Consider the following 14,923-nt stretch of genomic DNA (forward strand, 5'->3'; position numbering starts at 1 on the left):
GAATGAAATGTGGCAGGTTTCTCTCACTAATCTGACATTAATGTAACGTTTGTTTATTTTCCTGCCTTAAGAAATTTTAAATGGCCTAATTTTGAAAGCCTAATTTTACTCAGATTTTTATGGCGTAAATGAAAAAAAGCAAATAACATACTAGCAAATTTACTTTCTATACACGCATCATTGTTTCTCAAGCTGTGAGAAACGACAGAAAAATGTACAGACTTATGTTAAGTAACAAAGACTCATTCACTCTAAAAAGTAATTCATCAGGCCTTTTACCACCACTTGATTAAATCCATGGCTGCAACATAAAAATTCTAATTTATTGATTAAGATAGACCTTCTAAGTTGCAAACTTTATTTTTTTGGGTTGTGTTGAAATAATAATGTTGGTAATTACATTAAATTAATTTTATATGTAATTTGAAATTAAATCCCAATGTTAGTGGGTTCAAAATAAAATTCAAGTTGTAATTACTTAAAGAAATTTAATACATAACTTATTTTTTTCCACTGTAACTTCTGATTTCAAATTCCCTCCCCTACCGACTTAACTAGCTGGGCAAATTCACACATGTTGAGTTGCATGGTGCAAGCTTTTGTAAAAGACATTTCAAGGTAAGTAACATTTCATTTACAAATAACAGTTCTACCAAAGCAAAGCATTTGTGCTAGTCACCTGTAGTGGATTTGTGTATGATGTGATGCTCATACAGATAAGGAAATACTTTGCACTACCACATGTAGCTAATGCTAGCCATTCTAAACTTTAGCACAGCAGAGGATAAGACTTATAAAGTTTCATTTGACAAAAGTCTTCAGCTAGAGAGTGCAACTGTGGCTAGGAAAAGCGTGGTTAAAGTTTTGCTACACATTGCAATCTAATTTCGATCTTAGGCTGATTTTGTTTTTCTTTTTACCAAAATTGGAAGCCTTAAACTCTGAATAGTTTTGTCAGAGGGATAACCTAGAGGCTTCTTTTTTCCATCTGGCTCACCTATTTTATGTCTTTATAAAACTTGCATGACCTATACGTAATATTACATTGTAAATGATTTTGGTTAGTATTGTGATACAGCTTAAAGTAAGTATTGTTCTTGATCTTAAGAGCTGTAGCTATCTTTGTTTTGTTTTTTTGGGTTTTTTTTTTTTTTAAATCAGATTGTGTGAAATATTGTTAATGTCATTCAAATAGCATTATTCTGGCATTAACAATGTGAATCTACTTAATATTAAGACTTTATGTAAGCAGTTAGTATAGTGTGATAATGTAGGGTCATTAGTGCTTTGTTAAGTTGGGACACATTTTTTACAAAATGGGCTGGGAGTGAACAATGTGTAAATTCGAAACCTCTGCAAAAACAGGGTTGCTAAAACATTAGAGATTACACCACGGTTATGGTGGGGAAGTCTCCCTTGTCTTCACCAAGATTGTTTTTGTTCCCTCAAAACTTGGGGTAGCCTTAGATCACTTCTATCCTCTTTAAATAATGTATTACAGCATTCATTAATGCAGTATAGCTAATAGTCTGCAAGGTTTAATTCTTCTGTTTGTGTGGTCTACAGATAAAGGAGGAGTTCAAGAGAATAACCACTGTAAGCCTTGAATGGCTACACTTGACAATTGCACCCCAAAACTGATGGATGTCATTTTATCAAGGGGAGGAGCTAAGGGAGTGAGAATCAGGCAGATCAAGGACATGCTTCTAGAGGTAGGACAACTATTTAGACTTTGGGTAGCTTTGAAATGCACTTTGTTGTCAGTCACCCATGTATTTTATACTCACACTTTATTTTTTCTTAAATAGCACAATACAATTGAAACACGCAGAGAAGTAGCCATCTGCTGCCTTATCACTTTCCTTGGAGAGAAGGACGAGGACCTTTTCATGGAGTTTGGTGTAAGTAATTCAGCATTGTGTGTGTGTGTGTGTGTGTGTGTGTGTGTGTGTGTGTGTGTGTGTGTGTGTGTGTGTGTGTGTGTGTATGTGTGTGTGTGTGTGTGTGTTCCATTGATCATCTGAATTCATTAAGATTCAGTAAGTATAAAAGTCTAATCTATAATTCACTAACCTATTTTTTAAAATTTGCTTTACAAGGACACCAAAGAACTTAAGGCAGGTGATGAAAACTGCCATCATCAGTGACCGGTACACCCCTGGATCTAACCATAAGACTGCAACCATTGTGGTGGAGGAAACAAAAATAATGGAGGGCCAGAATTTCCCAAGGTGCTGTGTTTTGCTCATGGGCATAATATATGCTCTCAATCTGAGCTAATGCAAATATACTTTTGAAGTTGTTCAGAAGCTGTTCCTTGACCTTGATGGAACCATCATTATGTTAAAGATGTTGACTCTGTTTCAAAAATTGTTAACTGTTTTGAATCCTGTATGTGTAAAATTGATCTTAAAGGTGTTTGCTACATTGTGTAATAGAAAGATGCAAGATCTTGTAAAGTTTGGTAGGCATTGAAAGTTAACATTTACTGAACACTTGCATGGAAGTATTACTGCAACAAAATGTTTTCTAAGTAGATTTTTTACCAATTGAACACATTTGTTTCTGTGGTGTTAAATACATAAAGGCATATTCTATAACTTGGCTGTGATGGTATAAATCTAAATTTCTGGTTTATTTTCACTTTTTAAATACAAAGTGTTGAAATGCCTACTGTTAAAAAAATAAAAAAGTTATTTGATAAAAAAAAATGTTGAATGAATTCCTTTCTTAAAAGCTATTACAATAAAAAAAAAAAAAGAGAAAGCTAAAATGATGATAATAATGATGAAAATCAGCAACTTAATATTTTAAATAATGAACTTTAAAAAATTGTTTTTGTAATTGCTGTAATTAATTACATAACACTTAAAAATCATTTCAAATAATGTGGAAAAAGTAATTGGAGGAACATAATTTTTATGAGTAAACAACTTAAAAATATGTTTTTAAGCTACCAAATATTACGTAAATGGTCATTCAAATCACCTTTGATTATGGAGGATAATTTAATTCCCGTAACTCAATATAGTTTGTTGGTTCAATCTAATTTCAACATAAGTTATCATAACTCAAAAAGACTAATGGAAACTGTTGCGTTAATTTTTTTTGTTGAGCTTAAACAATAGTTTTTAGAGTGTTCCAAATGAGGGCAAAATTTTTATAACAACAACAACAAAGGCCTATTTTGAGAGAGGAAAAACAATATAGACATATAATATATTAGTTATATTGAAAAAGGAAGATGATGGGTTAACTACTTATTAGTTTTCCTGCAGTATAGTTCATAAACTACTTAGAACATAAACTAGTTAGAACTTATAAGGTTCTTCATCTTCTTTCCCCTGCTTCCTTTAGGGGTCGCCACAGTGGGTCATCTGCCTCCATCTCACCCTATCCCAACATCCTCCTCAATTTCTGACTGTGCACTTCCTGGTCCCTTCTAATGACAATCTAAACATGTTCAGCTCCGCTACCACCAGCTTGGCCTCCTGACTTTTTATCAGTGCCATCTCGTCTCAGGTCTCTCTACCATCATGTAAACCTTCACTTTCACTCTACTGCTATCCTTCAGTCACAAATCACCCTTGACACTCGTTTCCACCAACTCCAACAGATAAAACTGACTTTATAACAAAAATGTCTATATTTTGTGCATATAGTTATCAACTGAAGTTAAAATAGGGCTAGATCGTACTATTCTGTATTAACAGTTTGTTCCACAAGATGGTGTAGAAAGTCAACATGAGAGGAAGAGGAAATATGGAGAAGCAGAGGAAGCACCTGGAAAGTAACCGTTATCAGCAGCAGCATCACCTCCCAGAGGGAAATCAAGTAAAACAAGAGGAGGAGTTAATGAGGATGCTGAGTATATTACTGGTATGATAAAAGCTGTTGGTGCTAATTTTCCCAGTCAAAAATAGCTATGAAGCAGATGCTATTTGCAGTGCGTGTGCTCTTACTGATATGTGATTTAGACAAAAGACAGTTGTGATCCTCTCAGGTAGAGAGCATATCCAGATCTTTACTGGGGGATCTCAGGTACATTTTCTTACTACACAGGAGCTGATACTTACATGAAGTATTTCTAGTAAAATGCTGCACCTGGTGGTGAAAGTTCTAGTTAAATTTTACAGAGGGTGACTTCAAAAAACACTTCTACTGTGTTGACACTGTGTGACTATGCGCCTCTCTTTGCTCATTGGTGATGCATAATATGTTGCAGACTTAATTCTTTTTAACAAACTATGTGATTATACAATTTCTAAATTACCCTAAGCATTTTCTCTGCAAAACAAGAAAAATATTGGACTGGCTCTTCATTGACTGCATTGTTTGAAGGCGTTTCCATGTTCCATGTTGTGTAGTGCCACATGCACTACCCAACAGGGTCAAGAACATACAACTACAAATGGAGCCTTGTAGGAGACCAAAATTGGATAACAGATGTAATAAGACAAGACATAAGCTGAAAGAATAAAAAACTTAGTTTTTCCTGACAGCATGCACGGCAGCACAGTTTGTCACTCATAAATCAAACATCCAAACGTTGGCACAGGATGACACCTGGTACTCTGTCTCAAATGGATATGACCTTTACCTCATCATGGCATTCTTTAAACTGCCACAAGAAAAGAATACTGATAACATTGTTGTTATATTGTATTTATAGCAATCTGAACTATATACATTTTATTCAGTGTTAAAATACAGATTATACTACTGTAGACTCCAGTTTTATAATTGTGTTATTATAATAGCCCATTTTACAGTCAAAAATAAATGAAAATCACAACCAAATAGCCCAAAACTGAACAAATTAATTGATAAAAACATGTTCCTTAATTAGGTGCGCTAAACTGAACAGATAAAGAATCATGATCCTCCCAAAATGAGGTCATAGCAGGAAAAATGCTTGCACAGGTTGCAGGATTCACAAAGATAAACATAGTTACATTAGCTGGAATGGAAAAAGATAAATTCTGATATCTTTCAGCATTTATCTGTTGTTTCAGCAATATCTCAGTATTCTTTCCCATCTCAATTAGTCCTGTTCTCTGCTTGCAGCATTTCTGCAGATAAGATGACAACACTGAAAGTGCCTCTTCCTTGTCAGTTTGATAAAAAAATAAATAATGCCAGTACAATTTTAGCTATTTAAATGACTTGATGTTTCCACATGTATTTGGACAGTGCCACACAGCAGATCATTGTGACAAGAAGAGTCCCTCCGCATACGTGTGCCACCAAAGACCCATCACCCACTGGGAGCTGGAAACTCACTGGATTGAGATCCTATAAGGCAAAAGGGAAACAAGCGAATAATTGAGTTTTGTTGTTTTTTTTTTTATCACCTTTTCACTCAAGATTTGTTGAAATATTGTTCACAATCACCTGCTGAGGCTTGACTTTAACCCAAGAACAAGTGCTTGAATTGCTGGCAGTGCATGGTGCATCCACAACTGTGTGAGGCTCTAAGCTGCTGAGCTGTGCGCCTGGATAAGAGAAATAGTTTTAGAAGAAAGTGTTTCAGAAAGCCAACGTGAAAAGGCTTTAAGTCACGTTTTTGTTTTCACACTATAAAGTTTTGATCACTAAACTTATTATATGTATGTAACCTATGACTGTTGTATCCACAACCACAAAAGTGAAATAATTTGGTAATATTCATTGACACTCCACTTTCATAGAAAACAGATACAGATTTAGGTTTTTACGCTCCCACATCATTTAGTTTAATTATGCAGTCAGGTAAAATTGTATTGTGAACAGGTTGATTTAATGTATTTAGTTAATTTGTTTCATTACACATTATGATACAAAATTGTATTTTAAATATCACATTTGGTTAACATTGTTTTCCGTCTGTATAGATTTACACAGTGTCAGAAATTGCTATAAAATGAAATGAATCCACTTACATTTTTCTGACCGCAGCAGCAGCTCTGGAACTTCTATGTCAACAGATTTCAACATTTTTCCATCAAACGAGGGCTTGTGGTAGCGACCATGTATTGGAATTGTTACTTTGAATAACTTGGAAGTTGGTCCAGTGGAGAAAGGATACACATAGGTGACAAATCCTGAAGCTTTGTGAGCAGGAACCTCAAGGTCAATGGCTGAATCTAGTAATATCTTACAAAGTTTAACACAGAAATAATTAAATAAAAAAATATATATATACTATACACATGTTTTGTACATGACTGTGGTTTGTAGTAGAATTTTACACTGTGTTATGCTATATCTAGTTGCTCGGCATCTTACCTTCCAATTATTTTGATCACTAAGGGATGCAAGTTGATATGGATCAACATAGACATCTCTGGGCCATCTATGAATCAGCAAAACTTTGACACTACTGAGCTCTTTGGATCTGAACTCAACTGTAGTTGTCACCTCCCTAAAACATATTAGAAAATATCATTGGTTTTCCTGACAAGCATCCCCAAAGGCAGAACAGCTTTCTTTTGAGAAAACAAACAACCGAATACCTGTGGAAACCCTTTTTGTTGAGCTCCACTCTCACAGATGAGGGCGCAAGCCACTGCCTCAGAAGATCACAGTGGTTCTGAATCTCATCTGCACAAATTAGCAGGTTACACTGATCAGGTAAAAGCTTTTTGAATTTGAACAAGGTGCATTTGTTTTTCAAACTGTGCTAGATTATATAAGTCATGTTATCCATACAGGGGTATATTTACAGCACTTTTTTGTCTACTGTAAAAATACTATTGCTTCCTTCAAACTTTAACCGCCCCGCCCCAAAAAAAACAACCCACAAACAAACAAAAACAAAAAAACCCAACAACTTAATTTAAATGACCTTCAATCAATAATAATGAGAGCTTATTGAATGACTATCGAGTTTTCACGTAAAACCTAGTTCACGTACCCTTTTCGCCCAAACAGAGACATTTCGAGAATAAGCTCAACGCAGAAACAACATAGAACAGTTTAAAATACATTAAAAAATATAATGGCCAACGCTGAGGCGTGTTTATTTAACTCAAGCACAGCTACTACCGCTTAAGCGCTTCTTTGAAGTGTTTACGGAAGAGGATTTTTGAAGGCCCCTTTTGTAGTTTCAAGGAGCCTGCAAATGTGCCTGTGTAGAGATTGAAAAACACAAGCTTTTAAGGAAACATTTAGTAACATTTATAGACATAGAAAGTAGTTTTCAGGAATAAAATGAATAATGATGATACGTGAAAGTTAAATGATTTTATATTATTTTTTTAAATCCGAAATTTAACGTCAGGCATCCCAACAGACAGAAGCGTCTTTACGTGAAGGCTCTGCTGGCAACCTGGCAACGCGTAATCATCCCTGAAGCCGCTGCTCAATTTTTTAAACATGTTTAAATTGATGGTCGGATTGAGTTAAGTTTGTTTGTTGTAATAGAAGTACAGGATGCGTTTTGCGGCAAAGCGCTGCGGGGTGCAGTTCAGCCCTCCATCCATAGTTTTAATTTATGAGCACACGGAAACCAAAAAGGTGCGAAAAAGAATAATACCTGTGCGAAATTTCTCCAAATACTCCGGTAAGGCACCACGGACACGTTGGGACTCGTTCTCTTTGCTCCATGTCACATGTTGCTAGATATAAGAATAGAAATAGCTAGAATCAGTGTGAGAATATTATTTTAGCCTCGTTTGCTGTATATTAATAATTATATGATACTCTAGTAAATCTAACAAACCTGTCAGAGTCATGAGCCCCTGAAGTTTTAATTTCTATATCTTGTGGATAGCAGCAGGTAGATTACCTGCAAGCTGTTGAGCCTCAGGCTCCTATTTTTGACTAAAATAGGAGCATCTTACTTTGTTTAACTAAGGTCATTGCTAGTGAATGTTAATAATAAATAACTAATATGTAATACATGGAAATCTACCTTTATCGTACTGCGTTTTTTCCTTCCTGTTTTTGTTTTGTTTTCTTGTTAGCCCATTTTTTGAGACATAGTTGCTGTGATCAGAGCTGGAGTCATGAATGCACACTGCATTAACATATGTATGTAGCTTAGTTTGTTCTTGTAGATTGCCACAAAGTAACTGGGCAGGACTACAACCAACCTATTACCTCATGCTGTCTCTTCCAGACTACAGCATGGCTGCTGAAAGGCTGAAGAACAACCCTCGGCACAGGGACTACCTGGAGGGTGTCTCTCAAAGCCAGCTTGAGAAGCTTCACATTATCCTGCGCGATCACATGCAGGGCTTCAGTCTGGAGCACAGCCTCTCCTCGTTCTGTCTGGACCCTGACGAAGACCTGAACAAACTGGACGATGAGGACCTGGCACGCAAGAAAGGCCAAATGGACGAACTGTTTGAGAAAAACCGGAGACGCAAAGATGATCCTGACTTTGTTTACGACTTTGAAGTTGATTTCACTAAGACCACCTTAGAAAAGTGCAGCTGGGATGATGAATCAGATGATGGATTTTGAAACTCTCTTTTTACCAATGTTTTAATTAAGAATGTAGATTGTAAATCTATAGTGAGACTGCAGGAACATACAACCCAACTGATGTAGATGGCAATGCTTCAATAAATGTCAATATAGTAGAAATACTATGCCTTTAATCAAACAAAAAACCACCTTGAACCTCCGTTAATGGCAAGCAAAGACCAAAGCCTGTTAATCAAGGGAAACTAGAGCTATGATTTGGTGTCTGTGTACCATAGCATTTATCTGTAAAATCTTCTCGGGCGCTGATAATTGGCATCTGTCTTGTGTCAGTGACGTAAAAGACTGATTTAATGCGACATGACCATTCAAACAGCAGTCGCTTTCTAAAACATCAGATATGTATCGGATTCAGTACCACATATGAAAGTGACCCAGATCGGATGTGAAAATATCAGATTTGTGCTGTTTACACTGTCATACCATAATCGGATATGGGTCACATAGGGTCAAAAAAAGTTGGATTTGATGCGCTTTCGCCTGCAGTGTGAACGTAGCCTTTGCGACAACCAAAAGACAGATATTAAATTTATGACATCCAGTGACTGCAGTCTCTAACACTGATGACAAAGCACCCATGTTAAGGCAAATTACTGCACCTGAAATACTGTTACCCAACTAACTAACCCATAGTTTAAGTTTGTTAAGAGTTTCCCTCAGGTCAGGGTTAATAAACTCCATTTTAACAACTTGCTTTTGGGAACAGGCCTCCAGCAACACCTAGACTTCATTCATGGAATGAAACAGGCAGAGTTTAGAGGAAGATTTCTAAATCAGGGGAAACAAAACCAAACAATGTTTGAGAACAACCTGATAACAAACATTAATTCCATTTTAAGCTGCAGTAAACAAAATCATGCATGGATAATAGTGAATCTTTATTTGTTATAAAATACTGAATTTTACAAAATACAAAGACTTTGGTTCTTTTATTTGTGGCTTACACCTAGATGAGTGATATTCACAGTTGAATATGAAGATTCTAAAATCCTATTAAATAAAATCTGAGTGTACACCAGGAAGTAAGCAATACAACAAATATATCTTTGGGGGAAAAAATGTGTGCACAAAATAGTTTTATATCATACAAAATATATATATACACACTTCCATATATATGGTCTGACATGATGTTCTATGGCAAAGTTTTAAAAGAGATAAACTATAACATAAAACTAAGCCTGCATTATCAAACCTTGTAAGGGGAAAATGTCATTCAAAGTGCTTAAATACCTCATTCAGTTGACAATAGACACTGACTGACTGACTGACCATAAGTACCACAATACATTCAAAGATGTCGCAGGTTTTTGTTAAAATGCAATACAGAATGACTTTACATTGCTTTGCTAGTTTGGTTTAAGCTAATCAAAACAGTTTTTTACATTGTTATCAATTGCAGTCATTTTTGCAGTGCCGATGTATTCCCTAAGGAGGTAGTAACAAAAAAACTGACAATTCCTTTTCCCATCACCATTTACACATGGATTAGGGCATCTGAATTGTAAATTCTCAGCAGGCTGTTAATTTATTTTAAAAAGTCATTTATAAAACTGACATTTCAAGTATGCTTAAGACACAATCCGGGTTTTTGAGTTAGTCTTTACACATGCACACGCGCGCACACACACACATACACACAAAGCAAATGACTTAAGAGGAACAACTTTCTGAATGACAATTTGTGAAAACTACACCCAGAAGATTACCCAGATTTACCCAGATTAGACAAATAATACATAGGTAAACTAGTCATTTTAGAGCTACTGGACAAAGACAGGCATCTTGAAATCCAATAACACGGACATAGTAAAGCAACAAGTATAGATATACTCCAACTCCGGATTAGGCCTTTAAAGAAAGCTTTATGATCCACCATTTATATGGTGCGCTGTACGAACTAAAATATTTTATATATTTATGACATTACGAAACTCTACCCAAAGTACAGATGTTAGAGAAGCACTTCTGGAAATATGAAAACTCATTTTTTCTTCCTGTCCTGGGTGCATCTCGGACAAAACCTGACAGAGTAAAAGGAGGGGAATATGTTAATTTGCTGCAGAAAGAAAAAGCGTAAGATTCCATGAATAACTATATTCTCATCACAGACAAAGAGAATAACACTGTTACTACTCAAAAACGTACCATTTTCCTTTGGGTTTTGTGGCGAGATCAACACAAGCAAAGTGAAACCACTCAATGGGGCACTAAAACCAAGAATAACAAAGAAAAATGTCAATTTAAAAATTAAACCTAAACTTGCTCAGTCAAAAAGGTTCTTACAATAAAGCTTAAGAAGAAATTATAAGTGAAAACCTACATCTGGGTTATCACATCCTATCATTTCTCCATATGACACCTGATGACACAGGCAGTATGTAGGTTCATTTGGATCGACCGGCATGTCCAACACGTCTGATGGCTGCATAGGCAGGAGAGCGTCACTCAAGTCTGGGCTAAAAGACCAACATACAGAGCATGGTTAGAACTAAATATAAACATGAGCCAATTATCCAGTAAACTTGAGTTTGATTGAAGCACTGGTTCAAACTTACCTGTTTTTCATCTTTTTCTTTCTGGGAGAATCTTCATCTGAACCTTTCCTTCCTCTTCCCCTGGATCCACGCTTCTCTCTCAGCCCCCGCACATCATTTTCTGGGGAAAATATTTGCATTATTACACACTTAAAACTCTTGTCTTTTGTTGCGTTTATGATCAAAGGCGTGCAGTCACTCAGCTTACTTTTCAAACCTCTGCCCTCTGTACTGTCATAGCTCACTTCTAGTTTCTCCTTGAGTTCATTCTCAAACCGTGCCAGATCTGCATCCAGCCTGCGGATATGTTTGTCCACCTACGGTAGAAAGATATTGTGCATATTTAAATCTGAGTACATGTACACATTGATGATGTAAATCTGATAAACAGGGACAAAAAACAAAAATAATATGACATTAGAATCTGGACAGTGACAGGAGACACATTGTTTCGGACTAACCATTTCATATGTCTGCATTGCGAGCTGGACTTTGTCATCACTGAACTCTTTGCACTTGCTGTAGGCATTCTGGATCTTTTGCAGGTGTTCAACTCTCTGCTCAGAAGCTAGATTCTTGACATTTGCGATGTACTCCTCAGCCAGTTTGTCGATCTCTCCTTTCTTTTCTGCACAACAACATGATTATTAAAGTGCTGAATAAAACTAGTGATAAAATATTACATGTAAGCTTCCTATTTACAGTTATGGTCAGAAATTTTCATACAGTTATTGTAGGCATGAATGCCATGGTAAGTTTGCATAGAGCTAAAACAGGGTCAAATGTTTTATTCATTTAAGTTTAAATTTTGATATTTAAAAAATATAAAAAAATATAAACTATTTTTTAAAAAAAATCAATTATTTTGTATTGAATAAATTATTTGTTTTCATGCAAATCTAACATATCAATATGTTGCAACCTAATGTTTGTAACATTGATATACATTAAGGTGGGAAAAGATTTACCACAGCAACAAGGAATACTGTTATCTGATTGGTTTGTAGGTCACTTTCCCACAAGAGCTCTGAACTCCATAGCAAAATCTAATAATTTAATAATCCTGTTCATTTCTGTATATTATACTGAAATTAGAATCTGCCAACTTAATATGCCTTTAACCTTAATGTATATATAGAGTTCGTATCTCTTGCTATGAATTAATAATTTCCTTTAAATGATTTCCTTGAACTGTTCTTATTCCAGGGTGGAATGACTGCATCGCATAAATCTTTAATACCCTTATCAAACAAGACTTGGATGCACAAGTTTGAATATATTTTGGATTTTCTCTAGTCACAAAGGGTCGAAAGTGAGTGGATGTAAACTATTGACAACTGTTTGTCTAAGACTACTGGTAAGTGGCACAACCTAATACATAAGGAGCCTGGCTAAACTGGGTTTTCAGGTATCACAGATTATACTGTCAGAGCCATTTGTTTATTTTGTATAAGTCCACAGAGCGTTTTATTGACTGTAATGTTAAGAGATTAAATGATCACCTTCAGTTCTGTTGTCCAGGTCCCGCATCAAAGTGAAGTTCCTTTGTAGCTCACATGGCAAGTTTTCAATACCTAAAGAAAAGATTAGACAATATTAATGCCTAACAGTTCATTCCAATTACATTTTCTGAACATAATCATCACACTTAATTAATTATAACCTGTGCTGTAATGCCTTTTAAAAAGGCAAATGCACAAACTCAACTGAATGCTTTAAAATCAAAGAAATATAAATAAGAAGTAAAGAGCAGAGGTTATTATGACATTAATTACAACTTAGAAATCATTAAGCTTTACACTGAAGCCCTTCTTGTTCTACTTCCTCTCTTTATGAGTTTAATTCTGTCCAACCTGGTCACTCCCAATGCAAATCATAATCTTTTTGTTAGCGTTCACTACCACCTACTCAACCCTTTCAGTCTTCCTGCTATCCTTCTGTCACAAATCTGCCCTGACACTTGTCTCTGCCCACTCCATCCTGCCTGCATTCTCTTCTTCACCTTTAATGCTAAAGGCTAAAATTACTTTTGTCATTATACTTATATAACATTTCATACAACATTTAAAATACTTGAGGTCAAATCTGCACATTAAACACAACACAAATACCATCACAACCATACACTCACGTGTGCATGAATTGCAGAATGTTGTCGTGTAACAATCTGTCTGTACAAAATAACGCTTCACATGTATTACATTTGTCCCAAAAGCAGACATTATTAAGGGCTCATGATAACAACAACTGTCAAGTAAATACACTCTGTATGCCATGTGACACACTTCAAACACCCCGCCCAGGCGCGTAAACTGTTACGGGAAACGCGGCAACCAACAGGTTGTAAATGATTTCCTATATAAAAACACAAACTGTGACTAAAATGAACCTAGCTTAAATATAAAGACTGTTAATATAACAATTTATCTCTAAATGCCCTTATATAACTAATGCTAGTTGCGTAGCTACAGGCTGCTCCAACATTGCTAGCGCATGAATCAGAAACGGTTGTAACCTATAGTCAGTTTTCCTAAATATGTGAAAACAGTTAATTATTACATTCCCCTTTGACTGAATCTGACAAGACACATTAAAATCTTACCTACCCCACCTTTATCACTCCTAAGGTAATGCTAACCAGTTAGCTGGCGGGCTAATGACCTAACAGCTTGTTAGTTGCAAACGCACTGCATTGAAACCGCCGTCCAAAAATGTATAATAAATTAAACCTTTAAAAGTTGCATTTTCTATCTGTTGACAGAAATTTACCACATTCTGGATACTTACTGTCAAGGTAATGTTCCAAGTATATTGCAGTCGCCATTTCGAATTAGCTGTTTAGCTTCTGCGTTACCCTCGTTAGCTCCTCAAACTGTTGGCCAGAGAGGTTGGGTTTGTTTTGTAACCCTGGGTCGCCCGTTGGTCAGTTGGCTTGGCGTAATGCGAGTTTGTCTGCAGTCACAGGCTTCGCCGAATTAAATGAAGCGAGGCTCACAAAAACACAGGAAGTGACAGTTTACCCCAAGCGTGCCTTCACTCCGAACATGCGTGCTGGAGGACAGGGCACAACTTTTTAAGTTTGGTACTTCACATGTAATAAAAAAAAAAGTTTCTAAGTACTATTCATTTACTCAAGTATTACGAACACGTAACTTTGCTCCCAATCTCCTCAGCTACTGTGTTTATACTAGTTTATACGCGTTCTATGCCAATTTAATGCATAATTAACCAAATGTATTGATTGATTGATTGAATCTTTATTTTGAACATGTTGAAAAAGTATATAAAAAAATAGAATTAAAAGAGACAAATGAACAAAGCAAACAAAAGGAAAACGAGCAACCACAACTCCAAATAACGTCCATGTTCAAAAAGGAGCAGGAAGAAGCATAAGCTTATTTAATCCCACCCCTTTTCCACTATCTAGTATCAATAGACTACAGAAATACCTCCTTGTAATTACATTATATGTTATGTGTAATTTTTTTTTTTTTTTAATATATACACATATATGTTTCTATCTATCCATACCTACGTATATACACACATACGCACATATACACATTTTCAATAACCCTATTAACACCTGAAGGATACACAACCTACAATTTTATATATATTTAATATACATATATATATATATATATATATATATATATATATATATATATATATATATATATATATATACACATACATACACACACATATATATATATATATATACACATATATATATATACATACATACATACATACATATACATACATATACACATACATATATACCCATACCAACAAACCCGTGCATGCGCACACACATGAAAACATTAGACAAGACATGAAGAAACCAACAGGCAAATTCGTTACACACACACACTCCTAATGGAATCATGTTTAATAAACATGAGGAATAT

At 35.5% G+C, this 14,923-nt stretch overlaps 3 protein-coding genes and 1 long non-coding RNA gene across 4 annotated transcripts; 2 read left to right on the forward strand and 2 right to left on the reverse strand.

Annotated features, from left to right (window-relative positions):
* Nucleotides 1–901: 901 nt before the first annotated feature.
* Nucleotides 902–3,895, forward strand: LOC309700040. The gene is made up of 3 exons (XR_014274553.1): nucleotides 902–1,712; nucleotides 1,809–1,901; nucleotides 2,100–3,895. It is a non-coding gene; the product is annotated as an uncharacterized lncRNA (long non-coding RNA).
* A 754-nt stretch (nucleotides 3,896–4,649) lies between these two features.
* On the reverse strand, nucleotides 4,650–7,064 carry pigx (phosphatidylinositol glycan anchor biosynthesis, class X). Its single transcript, XM_082523400.1, has 6 exons — nucleotides 6,896–7,064; nucleotides 6,495–6,582; nucleotides 6,268–6,403; nucleotides 5,922–6,135; nucleotides 5,395–5,495; nucleotides 4,650–5,295 (listed from the first exon to the last, which is right to left on the reverse strand). Exons 1-6 carry the CDS (start codon nucleotides 6,966–6,968, stop codon nucleotides 5,158–5,160), a joined length of 750 nt encoding a protein of 249 aa, XP_082379526.1. The 5' UTR covers nucleotides 6,969–7,064; the 3' UTR covers nucleotides 4,650–5,157.
* A 238-nt stretch (nucleotides 7,065–7,302) lies between these two features.
* cep19 (centrosomal protein 19) lies at nucleotides 7,303–10,378 on the forward strand. The gene is made up of 2 exons (XM_082523758.1): nucleotides 7,303–7,543; nucleotides 8,102–10,378. The coding sequence occupies exons 1-2, from the start codon at nucleotides 7,414–7,416 to the stop codon at nucleotides 8,446–8,448; spliced, it is 477 nt and encodes a 158-aa protein (XP_082379884.1). The 5' UTR covers nucleotides 7,303–7,413; the 3' UTR covers nucleotides 8,449–10,378.
* Nucleotides 9,329–14,062, reverse strand: ing5a (inhibitor of growth family, member 5a). Its single transcript, XM_082523755.1, has 8 exons — nucleotides 13,794–14,062; nucleotides 12,509–12,580; nucleotides 11,468–11,634; nucleotides 11,215–11,323; nucleotides 11,028–11,127; nucleotides 10,793–10,928; nucleotides 10,618–10,679; nucleotides 9,329–10,493 (listed from the first exon to the last, which is right to left on the reverse strand). The coding sequence occupies exons 1-8, from the start codon at nucleotides 13,828–13,830 to the stop codon at nucleotides 10,454–10,456; spliced, it is 723 nt and encodes a 240-aa protein (XP_082379881.1). The 5' UTR covers nucleotides 13,831–14,062; the 3' UTR covers nucleotides 9,329–10,453.
* Between the last annotated feature and the right edge of the window lie 861 nt (nucleotides 14,063–14,923).

The sequence above is a fragment of the Aulonocara stuartgranti genome, assembly GCF_965226115.1.
Source record: "Aulonocara stuartgranti genome assembly, chromosome: 23".
Lineage (NCBI taxonomy): Eukaryota > Metazoa > Chordata > Actinopteri > Cichliformes > Cichlidae > Aulonocara > Aulonocara stuartgranti.